Source organism: Corylus avellana, chromosome ca4, assembly GCF_901000735.1.
Source record: "Corylus avellana chromosome ca4, CavTom2PMs-1.0".
NCBI classification, from domain to species: Eukaryota; Viridiplantae; Streptophyta; class Magnoliopsida; order Fagales; family Betulaceae; genus Corylus; species Corylus avellana.
This window is the reverse complement of record NC_081544.1, coordinates 31,213,243-31,238,892: the sequence shown is the minus strand read 5'-3', so window position 1 is coordinate 31,238,892 and position 25,650 is coordinate 31,213,243. Positions and strand designations below refer to the sequence as shown.

General features: G+C 36.4%; 4 protein-coding genes across 10 annotated transcripts; 1 reads left to right on the top strand and 3 right to left on the bottom strand.

Moving 5' to 3' along the window:
* Positions 1–386: 386 nt before the first annotated feature.
* Positions 387–4,633, bottom strand: LOC132179016 (PI-PLC X domain-containing protein At5g67130-like). Of its 5 annotated transcripts, none has more exons than XM_059591624.1 (8): positions 3,196–4,633; positions 3,000–3,119; positions 2,500–2,640; positions 2,312–2,410; positions 1,834–2,137; positions 1,459–1,682; positions 1,269–1,359; positions 387–606 (listed from the first exon to the last, which is right to left on the bottom strand). In XM_059591624.1, exons 1-7 carry the CDS (start codon positions 3,286–3,288, stop codon positions 1,288–1,290), a joined length of 1,053 nt encoding a protein of 350 aa, XP_059447607.1. In that variant the 5' UTR covers positions 3,289–4,633; the 3' UTR covers positions 387–606; positions 1,269–1,287. The 5 variants fall into 5 exon arrangements, with proteins under 5 accessions (XP_059447607.1, XP_059447609.1, XP_059447608.1 ...); XM_059591626.1 differs by having other exon boundaries at positions 1,597–1,682; XM_059591625.1 differs by having other exon boundaries at positions 2,500–2,637.
* Positions 4,634–4,810: 177 nt separating this feature from the next.
* Positions 4,811–8,699, bottom strand: LOC132178770 (transcription elongation factor SPT4 homolog 2). The gene is made up of 5 exons (XM_059591317.1): positions 8,471–8,699; positions 8,259–8,350; positions 7,835–7,890; positions 6,079–6,140; positions 4,811–5,009 (listed from the first exon to the last, which is right to left on the bottom strand). Exons 1-5 carry the CDS (start codon positions 8,558–8,560, stop codon positions 4,959–4,961), a joined length of 351 nt encoding a protein of 116 aa, XP_059447300.1. The 5' UTR covers positions 8,561–8,699; the 3' UTR covers positions 4,811–4,958.
* Positions 8,700–9,551: 852 nt separating this feature from the next.
* On the bottom strand, positions 9,552–14,902 carry LOC132177834 (lipoyl synthase 1, chloroplastic). Of its 3 annotated transcripts, none has more exons than XR_009439800.1 (7): positions 14,238–14,902; positions 13,984–14,074; positions 13,691–13,848; positions 11,822–11,993; positions 10,557–10,667; positions 9,834–10,036; positions 9,552–9,650 (listed from the first exon to the last, which is right to left on the bottom strand). XR_009439800.1 is itself a non-coding variant. In XM_059590303.1 (6 exons), exons 1-6 carry the CDS (start codon positions 14,756–14,758, stop codon positions 9,947–9,949), a joined length of 1,143 nt encoding a protein of 380 aa, XP_059446286.1. In that variant the 5' UTR covers positions 14,759–14,902; the 3' UTR covers positions 9,552–9,946. The 3 variants fall into 3 exon arrangements, 1 of the variants encoding a protein (XP_059446286.1); XR_009439801.1 differs by having other exon boundaries at positions 9,854–10,036; XM_059590303.1 differs by having other exon boundaries at positions 9,552–10,036.
* A 1,994-nt stretch (positions 14,903–16,896) lies between these two features.
* LOC132179667 (cytochrome P450 85A1-like) lies at positions 16,897–20,900 on the top strand. The gene is made up of 9 exons (XM_059592420.1): positions 16,897–16,988; positions 17,088–17,409; positions 18,898–19,047; positions 19,192–19,437; positions 19,557–19,643; positions 19,803–19,881; positions 20,375–20,484; positions 20,595–20,719; positions 20,813–20,900. Exons 1-9 carry the CDS (start codon positions 16,912–16,914, stop codon positions 20,898–20,900), a joined length of 1,284 nt encoding a protein of 427 aa, XP_059448403.1. The 5' UTR covers positions 16,897–16,911.
* Positions 20,901–25,650: the final 4,750 nt, after the last annotated feature.

The window sequence follows — 25,650 nt, the reverse complement described above, 5'->3', positions numbered from 1 at the left end:
ATTTAATTAAACAGTTCAAGCTCCTCATCATAACTCTTTGATTTTGTGTTGAGTTCGTATCGGATTCACGGATTGTGTAAGAAATTGTCAGCTCAAACACAAATTATTCTTGCGAAATTGTAATCTCAAACACACTCTTACAACTATAAGGTCAACACTTATGTAATTAAAATGTTAGCATTTAATTTATATTTAAAGTCAAAGCCTGAGGTGTATTGTAGAATCTCCAAACCCCAAACAATCCCATTTTCCCTCTCTTTTTCCTCCATTAAATATGTTTTGGAGGGTATTTTTAATCAGGAAAACTGTGGTAAATACTCTAATAAGGAAAACAAATCAAACCCAATATAGATTCTAACATACGCCAAACCTTATTAACACGTAAATTTGAAACAATTGGTTGCAAGATGTTAATTGAATTTCATATATCGTCGAAGTAATCTTGTTGGAGCAAGAGTCTCTCTGTTTTTTAACATGGGAATATAGGCTATCATGATTGAACAATGTGAAACACCGCAATTTAGATTTCAAGCATTATTACTTGGAACTGCCTGTTCCAAATTTTGTGTTGGTTTCCTATGGAGTGCACATTGCTGACGATCCTGGCTGCAACCAAAACATACGGAATTAAGGGTTTCCACTCAATCCTAAGACGAAAAAAAAAAAATTATATTCATATCACATATTAATATGATCTTTTCCCAGCTTAAAGATCATATTCATATGTGATAATTCATGGAAAAAGAAAAAAAAAATCGTGTTCAACTGTCTGGCCTAATGGTATAGATTGGTGGTTAAACTGATCGTTATATATTGAGCTGCATCATAAACCCTAGCAAATAGCTTGTGTTGTTATGCATGGACATCTTTGTCTCTATTCAGCTCAAAAGTTTATTTTGTACACTACAACTTATAGGAAAGTTTCTTCTTCCTATTTTTGCTAATAAGGTTACGTTTGGTACACGAAATAGTTATTCCATTAGAAAAAAAAAAAAATGAATAACTTTTATTATGAATGGAAGAATATAAAATAGAATAGCTTTGATGTTAAAGTATATATATATATGATAAGGATAGAATCTTTATTATATACTCTTAACACTTGAAATAACGATTCCCATTGACCATGAGAGAATGATTATTCTAAGGCTATTCTATTTTCAATAAAAAAAACTATTTTATTTTGTAATGAAATTGTTAATTATCCCATGTACCAAACGTACCCTAAGAGTCTGTTTTCTAACTAACCAAAGTAAAAGACGTCTTACCATGCAGGCATGCACATCATCACATGCACCCACACAATAACCTCCCATTCAATCTGTCCACGGCTAGAAATGCTCCTCCTCCATCACTCCTCTGCATCAATAATGACAACAATAACAGTAAACATCATGACAAGCAATAAGGAAAATTCATGGCCCTAGGAAAACATCTGCAATGGAAAGACAGCTTTACCTTGTAGAAGTCAACAGCGACAAAGTTAGCCCATCGGTTACCAGCCGCAATATAACATGTTTGAAGCTTATTAAGGAGGTCTAGAGAATTATCTTTGCATGTGATTTCCTTGATTGGAATTGACGGAAAGTAATTTACCAGAACCAAAGACTTGGTTTTGTCATTGAGTGATGCTGACTCTCCACGGTTAAGGCAGCTATCTTGATGCAATCCCCCAAACCCATCTGCGAATCTTAAACAAAGAAGTGCTTAAGAACATAAATCATTTTCCTTAATTTCCCCTTTTCTACCATTTGAATATATAGAAAGCACTAAAAAAAGAGAGCATAATATAATTGTTCTGTTCTTTACATAACATGTGCTAGCTATACTCACGCTGATTTTCGACCATGTAGTTCCATTGGTAAGCTATCCCTTCACTTTCTTGCTTGTGTTTCTTGGAGGTGAAGACGATGAGCCTATGATTTTTGGCTACCATATCTTTGACTAGAGGCCAATCTTGACCATCTTGTGGCATATTTGACACTGGAAACCAATACTTTGTCAATTCAGAAGTACTGAAAACGTTCATTAACCCATTTGGGGACTCTACATGGTCTTCTAATATTAGTGTTATAATTTCTGATGGATTTGCCCGTAGGAACATTTCTACTTCCTTTAAAGTGTCTACAGCAGGTCTCTGATACAGAACAAAAAAAAAAAAAAAGAGTAAAATTGGTTCAATAAAACATTTATCAACCATTTTCTCTTTTATAGTAAGCTAGAGATATTAAGTTTCTGTTAAGTTTTCTGTCAGCACAGTTCAAAAAAAATTCTTGATGTTATATTGTGGTAGAATATAAGAAATACTTACAAATGCAGTGAATGCATGACATTTGCCTTTAAACGAATGACACAACCAGATGTCTCCCATGAAGTCGTATGTGTCCAACATTAAGGCTCGAACTCCATTCTGCAAATTGACAGGTACCAGTGTTTTTTTTTTGTTTTGATGAATCAAACAGGCAATTTGTGAGAACAATCTACAAAGGATGGTCTTACATTTAGCTGTTGCGTGATAGTGTCGTCTTGATTTGAAAAGGTATGACGAGGAACCCCGGCATGGGATGGCTCTCCAGTAATGGAAAAAGAATTGTGGGTTGTCAAATATGCATATTTGTTGAAAGGTAAGGAATTATTCTGCTGCAAATTAATTATAGAGCTTGTTAGGCAAAAAGACAAGTATGTGATAATCATATTTCTGGAATGAAATTCATCTTTCGAATGTTCCAAAATGCTGGCCTATTGTGGGGCAAACTGTTCCAATATGCATATTCATCCCAATTCAACAATTACTGCTTAATCATTGAAATCAAGTCAATAATGGAGGTTTCCCAGTTCATTTTTTCCCCTGATTTTGATAAAAGTTGTCAAAGATTAGTGTAATAATCTCCTTAAGATATTGATCAGTGGTGCATGCAATACATTTCTATTCAATAATGGATTTGGATTTCCAAAGGGTTCAATGAGAGAGAGAGAGAGAGAGAGAGAGATATAAATACCAGAAGCTTGAATTGGTCTGTAATGGTTGATCTTACACATCTTGAACCCTCAAATCTTTTAGGACAAGAGAAACAGTAGAGCCCAGTCGCACAACCATCCGATGAGCATTGATCTAGTGGCTGATATCAAAAGTATCATCATACTGAAAACACATAAATAACTAAACAAAATCATGGGATAAAGCGTGAGATGGACCTTGCATTTTCCATTGGAGCAAGTGGCTATGGCAGCAGTAACACACAGAAAAAGTGAAAATATGAGCAATGGTGAGCTTCCCAGGAAACCCATTGGAAGCTAGGAGCAACAAACACTTGGAGTTCTCAAGGAATTATATTACGAAGAAAAACCTGAAAGCGTAAGACAGACATTTGCATCCTCCATTGGAGAACTTGGCTATGGCAGCAGCCAGTAGCACTCAGAAATTAAAAAAAAAAATTAAACTATGACCAATGGTGAGCTTCTCAGGAAACCCATTGGAAGGAACAACAAACATTTGGAGTTCTCAAGGAATTATATTACGGGGGAAGGGAAAACGTTGATTATAAATGAGATTTTAAAGTCCTTTCGATGAATGCAATATTCGACTAGAGAAGGGAATTGCACTACGCGTAGCTGAAAAGGCTAAGTCCTGCTGATGTACTGCAGGGACCAAAATGCATGCATAGAAATAGAATGACAAATTAATCTGCACAAATCCAATATGGAAAGTTTTAAGGCTATCCTTTCTCAAAAAATACCTTTCGTTATTTTATTGAGCTCACATTATAATACCTATCAACTCTTGTAGGATTTGTGGAGTGTCTAATAGTATATATGTTGCACGTGAAAAATATGTTACCACATCATTTTAAAATTTTAAAACGACACAATACCATGTAAACCGTTAAATACTACAAAGTAAAATTTTGATCGTAAAATAAATCATTTTTATTTCACTTGAAATTGAGAGAATTATAACCTAATCCATGAAACGGGTGATTTAGTTTAGTCATGTACGTAGATTAATACACTATCCTGCCATAAGGTACAACAGTGGAGTCAGAATATTGATTCATAGGAGCAAAATTTAGAAAAAGGGTGAAACAAAAATTGATTAAAAACCCATATAGGTAAATACAATAAAAATGTCATCATTTTGTAACTTCTTGCACTAAAAAATACCGCTCGGCATTTACATGAAGAATTTTTTAATTACCAAATAGTCTTAAGTACCATTATGGAACTCAGTTATTTTTAATAACAAATACTCATTATGGAACCCATTTACAATAATGTTAAAACTATGAGCCTATGATGTAAAGACTTATGTAATTAAAATGTTAACATTTAATTTATATTTAAAGTCAAAGCCTGAGGTTCATTATATAATTACTCCTAAAAAAATACCTTACTCCCAAATCTTACGTCCAAAATTGAATTTTTTTAATTTTTTTAATTTTTTTTTGTTAGGAAACCTCTTCAAGGCAAGGCCCTTCGGACCCACCCCTATAGAGTAAACTCCGGTCTCGTGCACCGCACTCTCAGAAGTTTCCCTACACAGAACTGGTTAAATTGCTGCCTTTCACATGTCGAAATTAAATAAAAAAATTGATCCAAGGAAAAGAAACAGCCACACATGATACCACACCAACGAGGTTCTCACAATGAACTTAACACTTGGGCCCCACCCACACCCCAACAATCCCATTTTTCCTCTTTTTCTATCCTTAAATAAGAACCTAAACATGTCATGCATTCTCAAACCTTTCATGTAATCACATTGACATATTCTGCCTATTCCCCTTATATTTTCATCTAAAAAAAAAGGAAAGACGATTAACTCTCATCACATTTGTAGCAAAGGATGCAGCATAACCCTTCAAGTACCAACTGGGTGCTCATTTTAGAAGACCAATGAGTCTCAGAACAAGTATTTGATTACATCAAAATGTTTAAACTTCAAAAACTTTCAACAACACTCATACACGTTTTGGTGGCACATACTGCACATGCTCATCCTGGCATAAATTCTGCAAAAAGGTACAATAAAATGATCAATTGAAAAGAGTCATAGTTAAAAGGTCAAATTAAAACCGAACAAAACAGATAAATATTATGGTACAAGCAAGCAAGCATGGTAGTTCTGACAGTAATTAGTTTCACAATATCAACAAGCTCAGTTTATCTAAATGGCAATATCTGGTTTTCAAATGCATGTTCACTGAAATTTTAACAGAAATACTGGAGCTGCCCATTCAGTAACACATGCTACATTTAGCCTTTAGGATGGCCAAATTCAACCTAATCCACAAACACAACCAGAACCAGTCAAATTTGTTCAACCCCTAATCCAACCCATTATATATTTTCAGATTGGATTAATGTTGAAAATCTGGAGCCTGTATAGAAAGGACAAGTGGTAGTGATTGGCTGTGACACAAAAATACAGGAAAACTACACAAATTGTCAAAATTTCACTGTGAATTTTGACATTAGCAAGATCAGGGTTTTACTTCTAAAACCATATAGTATACAGGTTGGATTAGCATTGGACACCGGGCAACCACAGAAAATCAAGTATAAACCTCAGTTCAACAAATAAGAACATATGTGCAACCATGCGTCCACTATCAATGGCACTAGGCTTCCTGACACCTAGGGGGTACAATTTTGGCCAGTCACCAGGAATATTCTAGCTTCAACATTCGTACAATAGCAACGTTGATATTCCATTGAAATGTTAAAAACAGATCCCCAAATATACTTCCTTAGTCTTGTGAAAACTATATGACAGGCTTGTTGCATCACCTCACCATTAACAACACACCAATGTTGTTAACCACAAGATGGGCAAGAAAATCCTACGGCACATTTTCAGGACATAATTGTTAATTCTCATATAATATTAAAAGCAAAAGAGATCATTAAAGCGAACTGCGTGGATAGATGTAGTTTGTATGATTAGCATGCAAGATTCAACAATAAAATTGACCACTTTTTGTATTTATTTGAAAAAAGAGAGAAACTCTTTCGCAAACTAACATAAGTTTGTCCAACAATTACATAAAACTTGAATTATACATGCATAAAAACACAAACCTGCAAGTCCTCTGGAAGAGCCTCTGAGACTGCAAGAGTGTAACAACCAGGGGCAAATTTTCCTGCAAAAAAGGGGAAATTGAACTCTAAATTACCAATGACCAAATCTCACAAACTTAGGTTTTCGAAAGCAAAATTGCATATGAACCTAAAGGCTAAAAGACATAAAAGATCTAAACACAAGTATATGAAAATGTTCAAACAAGTAGAATAACATTTCGATTCTTGAGGAAACATCACTATTAGCAGATAATAAAAGCCTAAGGGCGCTCAAGAATCAAACCTAAAGGTAAGCACTCACAATCTCCATTCTAACTGTTCCAAATTTCTGAAAATTATGTGCAAGAAAAGCTTACTAAAACCCAATTTCCAAATTAAGAGGGAGAGTATCAAAAATATCAGACCACAAGCAAACTAGGCTCAAATATTACAACCATCTGACCACCAACTAATGCTTCAAATTGCATTTATTTGAAGCAATTACTTTAGAAAATTTACTATATAACATGAAATGCAATGTTGAACAATATTGAAAATGGTGCTGCCCATGTTTTTAAGTGGCTAGTATTTATTTCAAGTATACGCTTATGCTACAGCAATAGCAGACAATTCCCAATGACTTCTAAGAGTACTGGTGAAGGTAAAACTCCCGGGTCCCCCTTCATGTGCCATAGATTTACTAATGAGTGGGGACAATCTGCAAGAAAGCACGTAAAGCTAATATGTACAAAGAACAAAACCAACTATTCATGCCAGATGAACTTTGAAGCTCTAGCACACATGGGAGGAAGCTTGGATTTTATGTCTAGGTATACTAAGCATCTAGTCTATCTCCTCCTAGATCTTTGAACACAAGACAAGGTTTTAAGTGTTGAATCCTCAAAGCAAGATGGTTCTACTTTTTTTTTTTAAGAAGTAACAATAATGTCTAAGAAAAACCTCAAACCATATGAAGGTGCTTGACAAGAGCACTTTGCAAATACAATTCCCGACAATTCAAAACACTGCAAAAACTCTCACAACTAAAGTAACCCCTCAATAAATTGACTTGAATAGTTCAAAAGGTTTCCCACATTAATTTCTGCTAGAAAAATGTCTCCTACCATCCCCAACTATGAGATAAAGCTGGTCAGAAATGATATACCAGCCAATTCTTAGCCAAAGTCCAACACCCCTGAAGCATCCTCACAAACCATCAAGCTCACACTGCACAATACTTAGATTGCACCACATACCAACATAGCCACTCGACTTCGCATGAACCAGTCTAACCCAAATAGACTAAAAAGAGAATCTCATAAGGCGTTAGCAACCTCACAATGAAGCAAAAAGGTGATCAACAGATTCCTCACTCTTCTCTCTGTGCTTTTTTTTTTTTTTTTGGATAAATAATAATAGCCCTTAATGATCTCAGTATAGTTTGAAAATTGTCTGTTCTAAGTAGAAAGGCTATTACTTGCAAGCTTCAATAATCTTGAAATGCCAAATAATAATCCATTACCCTAGACCTACAAGACCTTCTGAATTTGAAGTAATAAGAGCTCCCTCATTGTAAAAATAAGTCAATATTGCAACAACTACATTCCATCTATTTGTTCATTTTGGAAAAGCAGCCTATATAGAAATTCTTCTTGCTTGCTACGTATAAGAAGTGTTTGCAAATTTCAATATGTGCAAAATTCTGAAAGCCAAAAAGAGAGGGAAAATAAGAAGGGAGCAGACGGAAAAAATGTGTGTGAAAAGGTGTTCAACATACCAATTCGCAACCACCGAGCAGACCAACTTCTACTTGGATCCATGACTGAAATTATCCTGCAAGGGCCACAATGAAAGGAAAAGATTAAAATAAGCAACAGCAGGTAAGGAAATTTCAGCACCAAAATAAATAATCATGGTGCGGTATCACACCAAAGCATTATCTAATCTAGAATGCTATTAGACGCACTAAATTGGTCACACCATTTTCTTGCTAAGAAAAGTGCGCACAAATAAAATTAAAAATGACAACTTTTGTTGAAAGTCGTAGTAATACATGTTTTCCAGTTTTCAGAAATTTCCAATTAATTCAAGTGAAGTAAGGCAAATGGGGTTGTCTTGGAATGACTTGGGCAAAGGCTTTGGCGTTCTTTAAGAACAACAAGAACAACAATAGCAGTATAATAGCAAAGAAAGAAGCGTACCCAGTGAAATTGGGGGTGGTGCAATCAACGACACGTTCATGATCCTCATCCATCTTAAAGAAAGGACAGTTCTCGCACCCCGATTCCCTAAACTGCGTAATTATTGTCAAAAGGAAGAGAAAAGAAGCACATATGTATGTTAATCACTGGACTGGAAGAAGAAAAACCCTATCGCAATCTGGGAGTCCATCTTTAAGCCCAAGGGTGTTCACCTGGTCGTAGGTTTTGACGAGGCGGCAACGAAGGCAAGCCCTCAGCTCATGCCCGAAGCTCGTCGGAATTTGTGCCGGGGCGCTTCCCATTCTGAACAGAGAGAGACGATTACGATGATCCACTGAACTACTACTTTCTACACAGAGAAAAGGGTCTGCTGACTCCCTGAGTCGGCTGAGGGGTAAGATACGGGCAAATAGGGGGTCACCTCCCTCTCTCACCGCAGACCCTCCTTTGTTTTTATTTTATTTTTTATTTTTTATTTTATGGTACGATATTTAACACTCACAATATTATTAAATATGACGTGGCATTCTATCAAAAAATTTAGAGAAAAATACAAAATTAATCATGTTAGTTTACTTAATTTACAATAAGCTTCTTGTAATATAAAAATGTTACGAGAGATTTCCTAAGATATTTATAAATAACAAATTACTCATTGTTATCAAATTTCATTTAAAAACTTGACTTATATTAATACCAAGTAATGCTATAAGTACGACTTTTATTCATCTATTATCTTCAAATGATATGTTTTTTAAAATTACCATTGAATTTATGATTGATGATTACTATTTGATTATGATCCAATGCTAATTTTAAAAGTCACGTTACCTTTGGGGGATAAAAGTTTTACGAACTGTTTGATACCATATGAAGCTTATTGCAAATAAGATAAACCACGAGATTGATTTTGCAATTTTCTAAAAAATTTAATAATAGAGTGATGCTTGAAGATAGAAGAATTCCAAAAGTGATTTGACAAAGAGTGGAATTGGAATAATAAATTTTCCCTTTATTTATTTAAAGAGATAAGCAATGAATAATCTCATTTTACTAACTTCCTAATTGGTTTTATAAATGTAGAATTAATCTTACAATATCATGGTAGTAATTTAATTATTTAGATACAAAAATTATAAAATATTCATAACCACTTAGTGCACTGTCTCTTTCCCAAGTGCATAAAATTTCTTTCTTTTTTCTCAACTTTCGTTGGCAATTTGGGGAAACTTAATTTCAACTCGAAAAATGCATTGGCATGTAGAGAGAGCTACACCCGTTTAGATTACAAGGATCATTAATTCAGATAAAATCACAAAAATAGCATACAAATAAATAACATGGAACCAACTAATATCTCCTTTTCGGATTTGTATAATCTCTTTGAACTTCCTGCACATGTTGGAATCAATGGTGTAAATAAAGGTAGCAGTGGCAAAAATCCTAAATGTGAGGATCAAAAATTAAGCCCCCAAAAACTATATCTTGGAAATTTTTACAAGAAGGAAATGGATTTCAGTACATAGAAATCCAGAAAGAAAGGAAGATACTTTTCGACAGAGCTAGAAAATTAACTCTATAATGATGAGGACCACCTTTGCAATCACTTGCCCTACAACAAATTGATCATGTATCAATTTGTGGTCGGTTTGTCAGCCATCCATAGGAAAGTCTACAATAGCCAAAAATCAATTGGATGTGGCAGCTGTGCTGTTGTTAGCCTTTTCTCTAACCATTGTCTGAACAAAGAGCTCGCCAGCCCTATACGATGATCGGACCTGCAAAATCAATACATTGAAAAATCTTGTAAGGATCTATTTTTGAATCCAAAACATGAAAACCTCTAGCAAATTATTATCTCACATTTAGTCAATAGAAAATTAAATTGAAGGGAGAGTTTTCATTTTAATGTTTACTTCTTTGCCTAATTTTCCAATACTAATGGTCCATCCTAACACTGGTCAGATAATAACTAAAACCAGGAGAAATTATACTTACCCCCTTAAACTTACACCTATATTATAATGTCCTCCAAACTTTTAAAAGTTTCGGTTAACCCCCCCAAATTACAACCTTTTAAAGTTTTTTTTTTTTTTTTTTTGGGGAGAGATCAATTTGGGCGTATTTTTGAGAAAAGTAAGTATAGTTTCCCCTTAAAACCAAGATAGACTAGTAAAGAGGAGCAAATCCTGTTACTCCAATTCAGTAGCTGATTTGTATTCTCAAAAATATCGATTCAAATGAGATAAAGGACAAGGATAATATCATCATAAAATGCAAACTATAACAAGAGCTCACCAGTGGACCACTGGCAACATAACGAAATCCAATTGACTCCCCATATTCCTTCCAGAAGGCAAACTTTTCAGGGGTAACATACTCTTTGACAGTCAGGTGTAATGGAGTTGGCTGCAAGAATTGTAAACACTTTCGAGTTAATATCTCTATCAAGAACAAGACAAATAAAGCTACTACGTTAAATATAAGCTGAGGCAACCTAAGTCCTACATGAACTATTTATGCAAGCAGATACAGGCAACTAGTTGGAAAATTGAATTATATCACTATCACCATGTGAGCCAATTCATGGAAGCACCTAGAACTTCACATTGGGATGTTGTGATTCATATTATACACAAGAAATTCCCACGTCGCAGTATTCTAGTTAGGAAGAATGGGCATCTCAGTATAGAAGGATTTACTCGTGTAGATTGGCAGGATCCCTTTTCGATAGAACATCTACTACTGGGTAACCTTGTCACTTGGAAAATCAAGAAACGAATAGTGGTGGTTTGATCTAATGCAGAGGCAGAGTATAGGGCTATTGCTCATACAACTAGTGAATTGACATGGTTACAACCTTTCCTTCAAAAAATTGAATTTTTAGCTCCTATGCCTATTCCTTTATATTGTGATAATTAGGCTGTTGTGCAAATTGCTACTAATCCAGTGCTCCATGCAAGGACAAAAAACATTAAAGTTGATTGTCATTTCATTCGAGATACAATACTGAGTGGAGATATCTCTACACCCCTTGTGAGATCTGGAGATCAACTTGCTGATGTGTTCACAAAGTCTCTTTCTTGTAGCCGATTAGAATTTATTTGTTCCAAGATGGGCTTTTCAATATATATGCTTCAGCTTGAGGGGGAGTGTTATACTGAATATATGAATATTCAAGGAATTATATGTAATTTCCTCATAGTATATGGGGTAATATGCAAGCCTTCTAGAAGAAGGTCGGGTGTCCTAGTGAGCTGTCCCCTATAGTTGTGCAGAATATTCCTGTAATTGGCTTCTCTATTTAATGAATGACGGAAGAGGAATGAGCTACATTCAATTAGCTCCATTCCATTTCTTCAACCTCATTTCAATTCATTACATACATGATGTTTATTAACCAGAATTGTTATATGACAAAGGAAAATCAGGAAGAAAAAAAACACATGGCAGTATCAGGAGGTAGTGTCATTTCTAAAAATGAAGGTAAATCCTTGCCATTCCCTCAAACCTCAAGGGAGTTTGGTGTAATTTACCTAATGAACAATTGCATATCAACTAACCTGTAAATACTGTCCAAGTGTCAGAATATCAACATCTATAGCCCTTAAATCAGCCATGGCTTCTTTCAACTCATCATCAGATTCTCCAAGACCTAACATTATAGAAGTTTTTGTTATCATGCCCTCCTTGCTGAGTTTTGCATGTTTTAGAACTGACAAGCTCTGTTCATAACTGCATAAAAGAACAACATACAAAAATCATAAATGAAATCAGCAATCATATATTCAGAATATAGAAAGAAAAACGTATAGGAAAAAAAAAAGTATTGTATATGGGTTAAGATAACGAGCCTTGCAAATCAACCCCTAAACTGGGTCCAGTTATGCATTCTAAAATCAAAAGACTGGGTCTGTCTGAAAATGCACATCCAAGTTATGCCATTAGCACTCTGCTAGCTCATCAATTATCAGAAGATTCAGAGCATAATGTGTTGAAAGTGCATCTAGGGTTTCTAAATAAACTCACGCTCGCACGCCAACACAAGCACAAGACAACAGCTGAGAAATTAAGTTAAACAGAACTAACTTGCGAGACTGTCTTACAACTATTAGCGCTTTCCAAAGTTTCTTATCCCTATAAATCTTCTTAGGATATCACACTAGCTTCTTCTAGTTATTAATTCCCAAATTCCTTTTGGAGCGCAATGAAGAGGCAAAAACTAAAATATCTAACTTGGAAAACAGACTCGAAAGTTGCAAACTGTCATAGGGAGAATATTTTTGGAAAAGAGGCTAGAAAAAAACAAAGAAACAAAAAAGTTTGTCATATAGTATGCATATATGGCATGCAGAACAGCACTCTCCTGAAGACATTCCTAAAGACACTAGTGGCACTGACATTCCAGAAGACAAATCAGAACCCATGCACACGCTAGGGGAAGAAACATACTGCTCTACTAATTTGGAAAGGAATTCACATACCCATCAAAATCCACTTTCCATGGAACTGACGTTCCTGAAGGAAAAATGAGAAACCCAAATACAAGCCAGTGGAAAAACAGATTGCTCTGCCAATTTGGAAAGGACTTCGCATTTTAGAATGCAGAAACCCAGTCAACGGTTGGAGAAAAGATAGATAAACTTTTAATGACAATGTGACCGAGTAAGCTAAGCATCTTGAGAAACAAGAAAATTATCAGTTCATGTTACGCATAAGATGACCACGTTAGACTCATATACCTGAGGGAAGGGAGAACAAAGAGGGAGAGAAACTCTGGGCCAAACACGAAGATGAATCTTTGTTGGAGGATCATTCTTCCAATGTGTAGAAAAATTGCAGATTAGTTTTCAAATTTAATGGTTGTTATCTGGTTAGCAAGTGGTGGGTCACTGGTAGAATTACCTGGAGTCATGACCAGGACAGCAATTTCAAAGGTAATACACATCAATGATAAAATATTGACAAATCTTGATCCCATGTAATATCTAACAACCATAAGATCTATTCATGACTCATTGGGGAAAGTTGCTTTTATAATAACTTCTACCCATTAATGAGTAACCAAAAGTGAATAGCTATCTTGACTTAACCCATATGGGACACTAGGATCGTAATATACGACCACGCTTCCGTAGCCGATGTCCACGGCGGCCCACTCTATCGACACTGACCCATAACCTATCAATATTTTAATACTAGCCCATAGGTCACTCCCTCCGTGACTCGAACCCTTCGACATGGTGACTAGCTCTTATACCAAATGGTACAAACCTTGGGTAGAACTTACCCTTGAAAACCGGCTTGCAAGGGAAAGGTGTTCAAGAGCTTATATACACATGGTCAAGATTAGACTTAACCCATGTGGGACACTAGGATTGTAACACTATTCAAGAAAATTAAGCAGAAAGATGACAGGTACTGAAACTCACCCAGCCCTAGGATCTCTGACAATTCGCTGGAGCCGTTTCACAGTTTCGATGTTGTGGGCAAACACATCCAATCCTGAGTGTACCAAAGTCTCTACGTCTCTCAAATTGCCCCGGAAATCAGAAGTTAAACACTCAACCATGATCTCGGGCTTGAGTTTCTGCAAAAGAAGTCATATGATACCCAATCAAGATTCAAACCTGTGCTCTCATTCCAACCTCTTTTGAAGTAATTTGCATAACAAAACAAAGAAGTAGAAAGCATCTCGAAACCATAACCAGAAAGATATACACACCTTCATAGCTTTGACGGTCTGAGCAAAATGCCCACTTCCTCCATCGGGTATATCATCACGATCTACACTTGTTAGAACAATATAGTCCACACTGCAGATATTAAAAGAAAAAAAAACAAAACAAAAAACAAAATTAGTTAAGTCCTCGTTCCAAATACCTGAATGCACACAAGAATTCTTACTTCACACTTCCTTCAAAATAAAATTAAACAGCCTATAACTCTACAACCAAGAAATAAAAACATCACACATACCCCCAACTTGCAATAGCGTTGGCAGTGTTTTCCGGTTCCATGGGATCGGGCGGCGCAGGGTTTCTGCTGGTTTTGACGGCACAAAATCTACATCCACGCGTGCAAGTGTCCCCAAGAAGCATGATCGTCGCGGTGGCAACACCATCCCCGCCTCCGTTCCAACACTCTCCGATGTTGGGGCATTGCGCCTCCTCGCAGACCGTGTTCAGGCTCAGCCGCGAGAGCGACTCCTTCACCTGGTCGTACCTCTCCCCTTGCGGCGCTCTCTGCCTGAGCCACCCGGGCTTCTTCACGCTCGGGTCTCTCCCCGTGTAGGGGCCGATCTTCTTCGCTCCCGGCGAATCCGACGGTGAATGTGGCGGCCTCGTGTCGATCTTGGATGAATCCACGGCCTTACAACGAATTCGATGGCGGAAACAGAGAGTAGTAGTAGCAGCGTAATGGGGGGAATTGGAGTGTGGTGGTTTCGAAAATGGGATTGGACAGGGCTTCGAAAACGATTGCTGAAGCAATTTTCCCATTTTCGTTGAATGAAAGAGAGAAAGAGCGTTTGATTGCTTGTTTGCGTGTGTGTGAAAGGCTCTGGTCCTCTCTGCTCTAAGTTAGAGACAGAGAGGAGAGTGGCCGTTGGGGCTTTGGTTTCTCCGTCTGTTTTTGTTGGTTGGTTTGGTAGTTTTAACTACAAACCCAATCCCTCTCTAAAATGTCATTGGATTTGGAAATTTTTTAAAGAAAAATTGCAATTTTTTTTTTTTAAAGTACATAACACAACAAACCAAGAAGAAAGCAAAAACACTAACCGGGCCTAGAGCGATGAAATGAAGGAGGGTCCTTCCCACTAGTGATAGAAATCGAAGCTTGAGGTCGACAATAAGTTGTGACAAATAATTCCTTAAGATAATTGATATTTGGTAGACTCTCATACGAATATTATACAACTATGATGATGTGGCAGTGAATATCAGTCATTGACTTTTATTTTTACAAGCGCTTATTAATTCAAAAATTGATTTTTACTACCAAATTATCGTAGTTATATGACACTTTATGAGAGTCTACTAAATAACATTACTTATTTCTTAAATTATCAAAAGTGGTAAATAACTTTTTAGTGGTGTGCTTAGTGCTTAGGTAGTTAATCATAGGTTACTTAGGTAACATATAACTTCTTCCAATTGTCTGTATAAATTCGTATTTTTCTTTTGTTCACAATTACATGTTTATATTAAAATAATTATATTAACATCTTTTTCGTAAAACTAAGTACAAGGAACCATATATAATTTTGTATTTAAACTCCACTACAGGGAACAATAATCTCATAATTATCATAAACATCAATAAGAATGCAAATTTGGGCTCACAACGAATGAGAAAATTATATATTTTTATGCTCTAATAAATTTTATACTTTTCATTTTACAATTTCATGCAATAAATTAAAACTTAATTACCTACTTACGAAGTGAGCTTAATTACTTACTTAATTTGTTAGCTTAAATCCCTCATTATTATTCTTATATAGCGTCTCATCCGTCGACTATAATTTATATCGTCGTTAGTCATGGTTTAATTACAAAATCCTAAATCATACTTTATAGCTTAATGTTTCCTAACTCACATGTAACATTAATTCTCACTTACCTTAAAACAATAATAGATTCTATTAAATTCTTTAGTTAGTAACGTATGCAAATTGACTTAATTAAAAAGCCTACTTAAATTGTTTTGTTTTGTTTTGTTCAATTATCAAACTATCATCGCGTATCGATTGAACCATTTTGTCCCTCGTTCGATCGAACAAACGATCCCAAATCAATCAATTAACTTCAAAATGCACCGTTTTGAAGAAAGTGATTTGTTATTGCTATTTAATAATTTTTTTAAAAAAGAAATTGAAATTTACCACCTCCCTACTTTCACACATTTATTATTTTCTTAATTATTTCTTCTTACTCCTTCAAAAAATAAATATATAGTCAATACTCATTTTATTTATACCTATATATGTGTCGCGTTAGCTATTACGTAAACTTCGAATTAAATTTGGAACTAAAACAAACTCTTTTTATTGAATTATGATCATGAACGAAAAAATATTCAGTTGGTTATATTGAAAATGTATTTTTGTCATATCAAAAAGTGAAAAGATAAAAATATCTCTCAAATATAACTAATTGAACTATCTCCAGTTCATTTTGAACTGGAGAGGATCCTGTTCCATTTTTCGTAAACTTGTTATGCTAGAAATGACAATGGCTATTGTAGTGAAAATATTATCTTATTTTTTGTTATGAAAATCCCTATTTTTAAGTAAATTACTTTCGCTTTAATATCTTATATATAGGAGGAATACCACAAGTTAATTAGATCCTATTTTCAAGGATTGAGATCGATGATAGTAATTTGCTTCCAAATTATTAAATTATGAGAGAGTTTACATGGAACCATCTATATACATATTTAGGCAAATAGTTGGCTGGCCTATTTAAACATTCCCTCCTTCCTTACAAATCCTCACAAAACTAATAAACCTAAATTAACCCTCATTGGTTGGTGATCATCAATGGAGGTCTTAGCGTTTTCCTGGCTTGTTTTGGGCTTCTTGTTCTGCGTTGCTCTGGCTAAATGGAATGAGGTAAGGTATAGAGGGAAATGCTTGCCACCAGGAACAATGGGGTGGCCACTTTTTGGTGAAACTCTTGAATTTCTCAAACAAGGACCATTTTACATGGACAACCAGAGAGCAAAGTGAGAGCTAGCTTTCTTTCCATATTGTCTCTTTCTTTTAATGATGTTTTTTTTTTTTTTTTTTCCTGATTAATAAATTTATAATCTGCATGGTGTCAGGTATGGGAGTCTTTTCAAGACCCACATATTAGGTTGTCCGACCGTTATCTCCATGGATCCACAGCTGAACAGATACATCCTTTTGAATGAAGGAAAAGGACTTGTTCCTGGGTACCCCAAGTCCATGGTAGATCTTATAGGGAAAACAAACATGGCTGCTGTGCATGGCTCTGATCACAAGCTCGTTAGGGGGTCACTCATATCTCTTGTTGGTCCTGCAGCAATTAAAGATCAGCTTTTTCCATATATTGACAAGTTCATAAGCTGTTTTATCGACAACTGGGATGGCAAAACTCTTGACATTCAGCAAAAAACCATGGAGGTATATTTAATAATCATTGTTGGGTACAACATAAATAAACTAACAATCTTCACGTCAGGTGAAAATAACCACCATACAAATCTCAACTTAGAAAGAGAGGAATACCACAATACAAACATACACTTTCTTTTATTCATTAAAAAAAATAAAAAAATAAACATACACTTTCTTTCACTACCTTTCACTCGGTGGGATCATATATTACCACTACGTACGTACAACTTTCCTATCCAATAACTCCTGAGTAATGCTAGAAATAGAGACGGAACTAGGGGGTGGCGGGAGACGTGTTCCCCCACCAGCCTCCACCTCTAATATTAGAATTTGTTAAAAAAGGTAATTTAGGTCGTCTTTTTTTTTTTTTCTTATTTTGGCCCCTGATTTCTTTTGTAAAACAGACTTTCTTAAAATTGAATTTCTAATTTTGTCTTTGCCTAAAAGTAGGACTTTTGTCTCTCTAAAAGAATGTGACTTTTAAAATCATCATTAGATTAAAATATAATAATGATAATCCAAATTTAATGGTGATTTTAAAAGTCACATCACATTTAAAGATAAAAAGGAAGACAAAAATCATACTTTTACCCATTAAGACACCGTTCATTACAAAAATTTAAAGGTTTTGTGACGGCCTATTAATGATGTTTTTGGGCAAAAAAAACATCATTAATAGGTTAGTGACGTGCTTTTAGTGATGTTTTTGAAATGACAAAAATTTGGTAAACTGGAAAATGGGGTAGGGTCGTTTTTACTGTTTACATGTAACCAATTGGTGATGTGTGAACAGTGGCACGTCACCTTCGGAAGGTGACGTGCCAAGCTTCATATTATAGCGTTGTGTATAGGGGTTTATTTGTTTTTTTTTTTTTTTCATATTATATATATACCGTTTTTAAAATATTTTTATATTACATCGCACTTATTATTACCAATTAACTAATGTAATTACATGATTGATTTTACAATATTTTTTTTCTTTGTATAAATGATTACTAGCTATCAAAGTAATTAAAGAGCTAGGTAATTAAGTTTAATATCATGAGAGCATGTTTTTCGAATTTCTTTTTGGTTAAGAAATAAAAGAAATTATCAAAAAAATGATTGACATGTTCCCTCTTGTGCGGACATGTCAACCAAAAAAAAAACAATTATCATTTTTTATGGGAAAATCTACAAAGTTATATATAAATCAATTGATGTGATGATTTATGGTTAAATTATATAATTTAGCTATATATGGTCAATAATTTAGCTATATATCTAAGCAAGAGTGTATATATATGGTGTCGTGAAATAAGCAAGAGCAGTGTTAAATGTTTTAAGCTAGAATTTTTTTAAAAAAAATTATTAATTCTAACTAAGACATACATTTTAGGAGAAAGATTTAAATCACCGCAACATGATATAAAAAAAAGTAATTTATAAATTTAATCATTTTAATTAGTATTATAATATATATTTCATGCTTGCCACATTTTTTCTGCGTAGATGGCATTTTACATGACCTTCAGGCAGCTTGTGGAAGCTGAAGCAGATACACTCTATGAACCTTTCAAAGCCGCGTTTGATAAGGTAGTAACCGGAACGCTTTCATTGCCTATCAACATTCCAGGCACAAATTACCACATGGGATTACAGGTATTTATGTAATTCAATAACTAATTAATTCCAATATATATATATATATATATATATATATATATATATATATATATATCTGTGTGTGTGTGGGGAAGACTATGACAAATATTGTGAAATTGATATTCTTTTAATTACATGCAGGGAAGGAAAAGAATAATAGGAATGTTGAAGCAAGTTATGGCAGAGAGGAGAGCATCTCGGATACCTCAAAACGACATGCTTGGTGAGCTTATAGGAAACGAAAACACAAAATATGAACTAAACGACGAGCAGATATTTGATCAAGTATTTGTGCTTTTGAATTCTGGTTATGAAACTGTCTCCGTTACAACGATGATGGCCATCAAGTATCTCCATGATCATCCCAAAGCCCTTGAAGAATGTAGAGTGAGTCAAAGTTTTTTACTCATCAATCATCATCATGGATCGATGCATGTTTCAATATTTTTTGTCATCATCCATGCATGAATGGTGTTCATATTTCTGCTCTGGTTGAACTCAATCAGGAAGAACATTTAGCAATACGTGAAAGAAAAGGACCCGGGGAGCCAATTGACTGGAACGACTACAAGTCTATGCGTTTTACCCGTGCTGTAAGCCAATCAAAATTTCAATTTTATTTTTTTTTTTAAGTAAAAAGAAATATAAGAACAGAGAAGTTTCTTTTATGTTTAACCAAAAACAATTCTTATAAAGTAATTAAAAAATTTCTCTCTCTCTCTCTCTCTCTCTTTCTCTCTCTCTTTATACAGGTGATCCTCGAAACCTCGAGGTTGGCTACCGTTGTGAATGGTGTACTGAGGAGGGCAACAAAAGATGTAGAATTGAATGGTATGTCCAACAAATTAACCCATAAATTCATTAAAAAAAAAAAAAAAATCAACGCCCATCAATCTTAACCTACTAATTGTTAATCATAAATATTGCATGTCGGGTTTGGATCATGTTGATGGATGATTATAAGATTATATAGATCAATTATAATCCACCCATTTAATTAAACAATTAGACAACTCAATTTTAACCCGTTAATTTTGTGTTGAATTCGCGGGTCATGTCAGAAGCTGTCGGCTCTAGTTAGTATAATTATAGAGGAAACTTCACTTAATTCCTATAAACTTTTTCGCTTTTACAATCACTCTCCTAAAGTTTAAAAAGTTTCAATTTAATGTATCAAATTTTAAAAAGTTTGCAATGTCACCGTGCTCTTTTGGGTTTTGGGTTAAATCATACCGTGAATATGTGAAATGGTCTATATGCCCCTATAAAATTTATAAAATTATATTCCAGGTATTAATGTGTGAAAAATCTATTTTGTTATCAGGATTCGTGATTCCAAAAGGATGGAAAATGTATGTCTACACAAGGGAGCTCAACTATGATCCAATCATCTACCCAGAGCCTTTTACCTTTGATCCTTGGAGATGGCTGCAGGTAGATGAGTCAATTCCTCTATCCACACTCAATTACACTCAAACTAATTAATTAAGATTAATTAATTTCTCTATCCTTTTTAAGTGCTTAATCAAATGGATAAAATACAGGGTAAGGCCTTGGAGACTCACAGCCACTTCTTCTTATTTGGAGGAGGAACCAGGCTTTGTCCTGGAAAGGAGTTGGGAATTGTTCAAATTTCTACTTTCCTTCACTATTTTGTTACTAGATACAGGTTTGCTTTGTTGCATTAATTACTCCTATAATTAATTAACTTCTCTCTCCTTAAACTAATTAATTTATACCTTATTTTACCCTGGTTTTACAGATGGGAGCAAGTGGGAGAATGCGAGATCTTAAGGTTCCCAAGAGTTGAAGTGCCAAATGGGATGCACTTAAGGATATCAAAGTACTAATGTTTATGTATTTATAAGGTGTTAAAATGATATAAATCTTTGGTGATAAATTTTGATTTGTATTCCCTAAATCAAGGGATTTAGATAATATTTATTAATATTAATTTAAAGGATATGATTGTATTTGAAATATTTCAAATCACATGATAATTATATATTTTATAATTAAGAAAACGAGAGATAAGGTGGTTGGTGTAATACCCCGATAAATTGTAAGTATTAAGGAACCATAATTTTGTATTTAAACTGCACTGCAGTCTACAGGGAGTAGTAATTAAGGGCGCTAGAGAGGATTTGAGGAGCGAATTAAATATCTCTCAAAATTCTTTTCTCAAAAAAAAAAAAAAAAAATATCTCTCAAAATGGAAAGTCAATGGAAATAGCTGTGGGTAATGAAGGAGAGATTGGTCACGTGGGAGAGAATCTGAGGAGCAATTCGAATATCTCTCGAAATGGAAAGAAAGTGGGAATTAAAGTGGGTAATGAAGGTGTGACTATTCAAATGGGAGAGAATAATTGTCTTTCTAAGGGTGGCACGCAGAGCTCACATGAGCAATATCCCACACCAGCCACGTCTGATTTTGAGGGTGCTGGAAGTCCAATTTCAAAAGTCCAAGGAAGGCCTTATGATAATAGAGACTCGGTCCTTTTGGGCAAGAGTGCTGGATCATTACGAAACTGGAAAAAGAAAGCCCGAGAGGTGCAACGAGACAATATTATTGGGACTGTGAACATAGTGACTCTCGGAAAGAGGCATGCTGAGGAGAAGGGGAGCCTCACTATTGTACCAAAAAACAAAGGGAGAACCATGCAACGACCTGGGGGCAGCCCGTATATGCTACGGGATGAGACGGATGAAGCTACAGATGGATCGGGATCGGCGGAGGCTGTGGTACAGCCCCGCCCACCGCAATGAGTATCCTCAGTTGGAATTGCCGGGGGCTTGGGAACCCCCGGACAATTCGAGACCTTCATCGCTTGGTGAGGGCTAAGAAACCCAGAGTGGTTTTCCTCATGGAAACCAAAATGTGTACTAATAAAATGGAACCCATTAAATTTAAGATGGGCTTTCAAAACATGTTTGTGGTTGATTGTGTTGGTAGAAGTGGTGGTTTGGTGCTATTTTGGAAGGATGAAATGGAGGTGGAAATTCAAAATTATAGTAGAAGACATATAAATGCAAAAATGACCACTATTGCTACAGGTGTTCAATGGAAATTCACTGGCTTCTATGGCCATCCAGAAGCTCATAAACGGCATGAAGCATGGGCACTGTTGAAGCATCTCAAGAGTTATGTGCCTCTCCCTTGGCTTTGCACTGGCGATTTCAATGAAATACTGGATACATCAGAAAAATGTGGAGGGAAAGGTAGAGCTCGGTATCTCATGCAAGCTTTTAAAGATACATTGGAGTTTTGTGAACTGGTTGATTTGGAGTCTAGGGGGCCACGATTTACTTGGTGCAATGGAAAAGAAGGCCCGGATTTTATTATGGAACGTCTGGATAGAGTAGTGGCAAACAAAGAATGGTGTGAAGCCCATCCGGAGAGTGAGATTTTTGTGGAGGCAGCTGCAGCATCAGACCATGCACCGCTCCATATATCTCTCCATAGGCCAGGCGGTGAGAGGAAAAAAAGAGTCTTTCGATTTGAGGCAAGTTGGGCGGATGAAGAGGGTTGTAAGCAGGTGATAAAACAAGTATGGCAGGAAAAGCAATTTGGAAAAAGTAGGTGGCAGAATGGTTTATCTAAATTGGAAAAGTGCAAAAAAGGCTTGATGACTTGGCAGAGGGTGAATAAACAACCTGCTGGTATTTTAATTCAAGAAAAGGCCCACCAATTGAAGACCCTCCAAGAAGAGCAGGAGCCACCAAATTTGTCCCAAGTTCGAGCTGTCCAGCAGGAATTGAACTTGCTTCTAGAGAAAGAGGACCTCCACTGGCGACAGAGAGCGAAAGAGAACTGGCTGAGATTTGGTGACCGCAACACCAAGTACTTCCATGTTAGTGCAAACCAACGACGGCGGGCAAATTCCATTCATAAAATTCTAGATGAGCAGGGAAGGTTGTGTGAGGACCAGGAGAAGATCAGTAATGCTTTTGTCCAGTATTATGCCAACTTGTTTCGCACCTCTGGAACACAAGATGCTGCTGCCTGTCTCTCGGCCATGGAGAGAAAAATCACGCCAGCTATGAATAAAGAGCTACTGCAGGAGTTCAATATGGAGGAAGTCAGTACGGCTTTGAACCAAATGCCGCCAATGAAAGCGCCTGGACCGGATGGTTACTCAAGCTGTTTTTTCCAAAAAAATTGGGCCACTGTTGGTGAGCAGGTTAGCCGGGCTGTATTGTCTTCTTTAAATAATGGCATTATTAATAAAGATTTGAATTACACTTACATTACTCTTATTCCTAAGAAAAAAAACCCCACCCGAGTCACCGAATTCAGGCCAATAAGCCTTTGTAATGTGATTTACAAAATCATTTCAAAGGTATTGGCAAATCGATTAAAGAAGGTGCTCCCTAAGATCATCTCTTGGAACCAAAGTGCTTTCATACCGGGGCGTTTAATTACGGATAATATTCTAGCAGCATATGAGACACTTCACACCATGCAATCAAAAATGTGGGGGAAGAATGGATTCATGGCCATTAAGCTCGATATGAGCAAGGCCTATGACAGGGTGGAGTGGGCTTTCTTACAGGAGACTATGCGAGTAATGGGATTTGATGAAAAATGGACAAGTCTTATTATGATGTGTGTGACTTCTGCTAACTATTCAATTCTGGTTAATGGAGTTCCTAAGGGCCGAATTTTCCCTTCTAGAGGAATCCGACAAGGGGACCCAATCTCGCCATATTTATTCCTCATTTGTGCAGAAGCTTTAAGTTCCCTTCTTAAAAAAGAGGCTCAAAATGGGGTTTTGACAGGTGTCCCCACTTCAAAAAGGGGTCCTCGGATTAACCATTTATTTTTTGCGGACGACAGTTTGCTTTTTTGCAGGGCATCTATTCAACATTGGCACCGAATGTCGAAAATTCTAAGTATCTATGAAGGGGCATCGGGACAGAGGTTAAATAAAGAAAAGACCTCCATTTTCTTTAGTCGTAACACTCCAGCAGAAGTTAAAAATGAAATAATGGAGGTGGCAGGTATCCCAACTACACAAAGATACGACAAGTATTTGGGACTCCCTGCTTTGGTGGGAAAATCCAGAAATAAAGCTTTCCAAGAAATAAAAGATAGAGTTTGGAAAAAACTGCAGGATTGGAAACTGACATTCTTGTCCCAAGCGGGGAAGGAGATTTTATTAAAAGCAGTTATCCAAGCAATACCCACATATAGCATGAGCGTCTTTTTGCTTCCAAAAGGTTTATGCAAGGAAATAAACTCGCTTATGCAAAAATTCTGGTGGGGGCAAAAAGACAAGGAGCATCGGATCCATTGGATGAGTTGGGATCGCATGGGGGTTCCGAAAAATAAAGGCGGGATGGGATTTAGAGACTTATGGTGCTTTAATAAAGCCTTGTTGGCAAAACAGGGTTGGAGACTTTTGCAATCTCCGGATAGCTTGACAGCTCAAATAATAAAAGCCAAATATTATCCGGGGTCTTCTTTTCAGGAGGCGAAGCTAGGTTCAAAACCCTCCTTTGCTTGGCGTAGTATTTTTGGGGCTAGGGACCTGCTCCTTGAAGGTTTAGTGTGGCGAATTGGCAACGGACAAGGAGCTAGAATCTGGGGGGAGAAGTGGGTGCCCATTCCAACCACTTATTCAATCCAATCCCCACCAAGAATTCTTGATCCTTCAGTTAGAGTTTGTGAGCTCATTGACCAAGGGAACGGTTGGTGGAAACAAGACTTGCTAAGGGAACTCTTCACAGCCGAAGAAAGGGAGGCCATCAACTCCATCCCAGTTAGTGTGACCCAGCAACCGGATATAAAGATCTGGAGATGCACAAACACAGGGGCTTTCTCTGTAAAGAGTGCATATCACCTCGCGAAGGAGTTAGTTACAAACTTGCACCCGGAAACTTCAGTGAGGATAGCTGATAAGGCGATTTGGAGAACTTTGTGGAGGCTTCCCTTAACAAATGCAGAGAAAAATTTCATGTGGAGGGCATGCCATAATTTGCTTCCGACAAAAGATAACCTTTTGAAGCGAAAGGTATTACCTGATCCTCTATGTCCCATCTGCTGTTTGGAAGCTGAAACTATCTTCCATATTTTGTGGGATTGCCCTTCTGCGAGAGATGTATGGGGTTCTAGCGAGCGAATATTCCAGAAATATTCTCATGAAGGACCAGATTTTCTGCAAGTGGCGGAGGATGTTCTACTGAATCATGGGCAGGATATCTTTATCACTTTCACACGTATAGCACGGAAAATCTGGTTTAGGCGAAATGGATTTGTTCATGGTGAAGAACTTACCCATCCTGATAGTATTGTGCGTGAAGTCCATCTCTTAACAGAGGAATTCAGCCGGGCCCAAGAAAATTCGGCAACCCATACAGAAGCGACCCAAGTTCCAGCCGAGTTGGTCTGGTCTAAACCGCTGTTACACTGGTTGAAGGCAAACTGGGACTTTGCAGTGGATAGAGCAAGTGGTCGAATTGGAATGGGTATTGTGATTAGAGACAACAGAGGCGAGGTAGTGGCTGCAAGGTGTCTCATGAGAAGGGGGCTAATTGATCCAACAGCAGGGGAAGCACTTTCCTCCTTACAGGCGGCAAGAATGTGTCAAGAACTAGGTG

Bases quoted from the DNA above. Each gene is read 5' to 3' on its own strand.
- LOC132179016 (XM_059591624.1), bottom strand. From the start codon at position 3,288: ATGGGTTTCCTGGGAAGCTCACCATTGCTCATATTTTCACTTTTTCTG. The intron at 2,641-2,999 runs GTATTTATATCT...ATTAATTTGCAG, and splicing joins CAGACCAATTCAAGCTTCTG to CAGAATAATTCCTTACCTTT. The intron at 1,360-1,458 runs GTAAAGCTGTCT...TTATTGATGCAG, and splicing joins TCGCTGTTGACTTCTACAAG to AGGAGTGATGGAGGAGGAGC.
- LOC132178770 (XM_059591317.1), bottom strand. From the start codon at position 8,560: ATGGGAAGCGCCCCGGCACAAATTCCGACGAGCTTCGGGCATGAGCTG. The intron at 7,891-8,258 runs GTACGCTTCTTT...TGGCCCTTGCAG, and splicing joins ACCACCCCCAATTTCACTGG to GATAATTTCAGTCATGGATC. The intron at 6,141-7,834 runs GTATGTTGAACA...CCTTTTTTGCAG, and splicing joins TGCTCGGTGGTTGCGAATTG to GAAAATTTGCCCCTGGTTGT.
- LOC132177834 (XM_059590303.1), bottom strand. From the start codon at position 14,758: ATGGGAAAATTGCTTCAGCAATCGTTTTCGAAGCCCTGTCCAATCCCA. The intron at 10,668-11,821 runs GTTAGTTGATAT...CAATTCTTGCAG, and splicing joins CACTTGGACAGTATTTACAG to CCAACTCCATTACACCTGAC. The intron at 10,037-10,556 runs GTGAGCTCTTGT...TTGATTTTGCAG, and splicing joins ATGTTGCCAGTGGTCCACTG to GTCCGATCATCGTATAGGGC.
- LOC132179667 (XM_059592420.1), top strand. From the start codon at position 16,912: ATGGGGTGGCCACTTTTTGGTGAAACTCTTGAATTTCTCAAACAAGGA. The intron at 19,438-19,556 runs GTGAGTCAAAGT...GAACTCAATCAG, and splicing joins AAGCCCTTGAAGAATGTAGA to GAAGAACATTTAGCAATACG. The intron at 20,720-20,812 runs GTTTGCTTTGTT...CTGGTTTTACAG, and splicing joins TATTTTGTTACTAGATACAG to ATGGGAGCAAGTGGGAGAAT.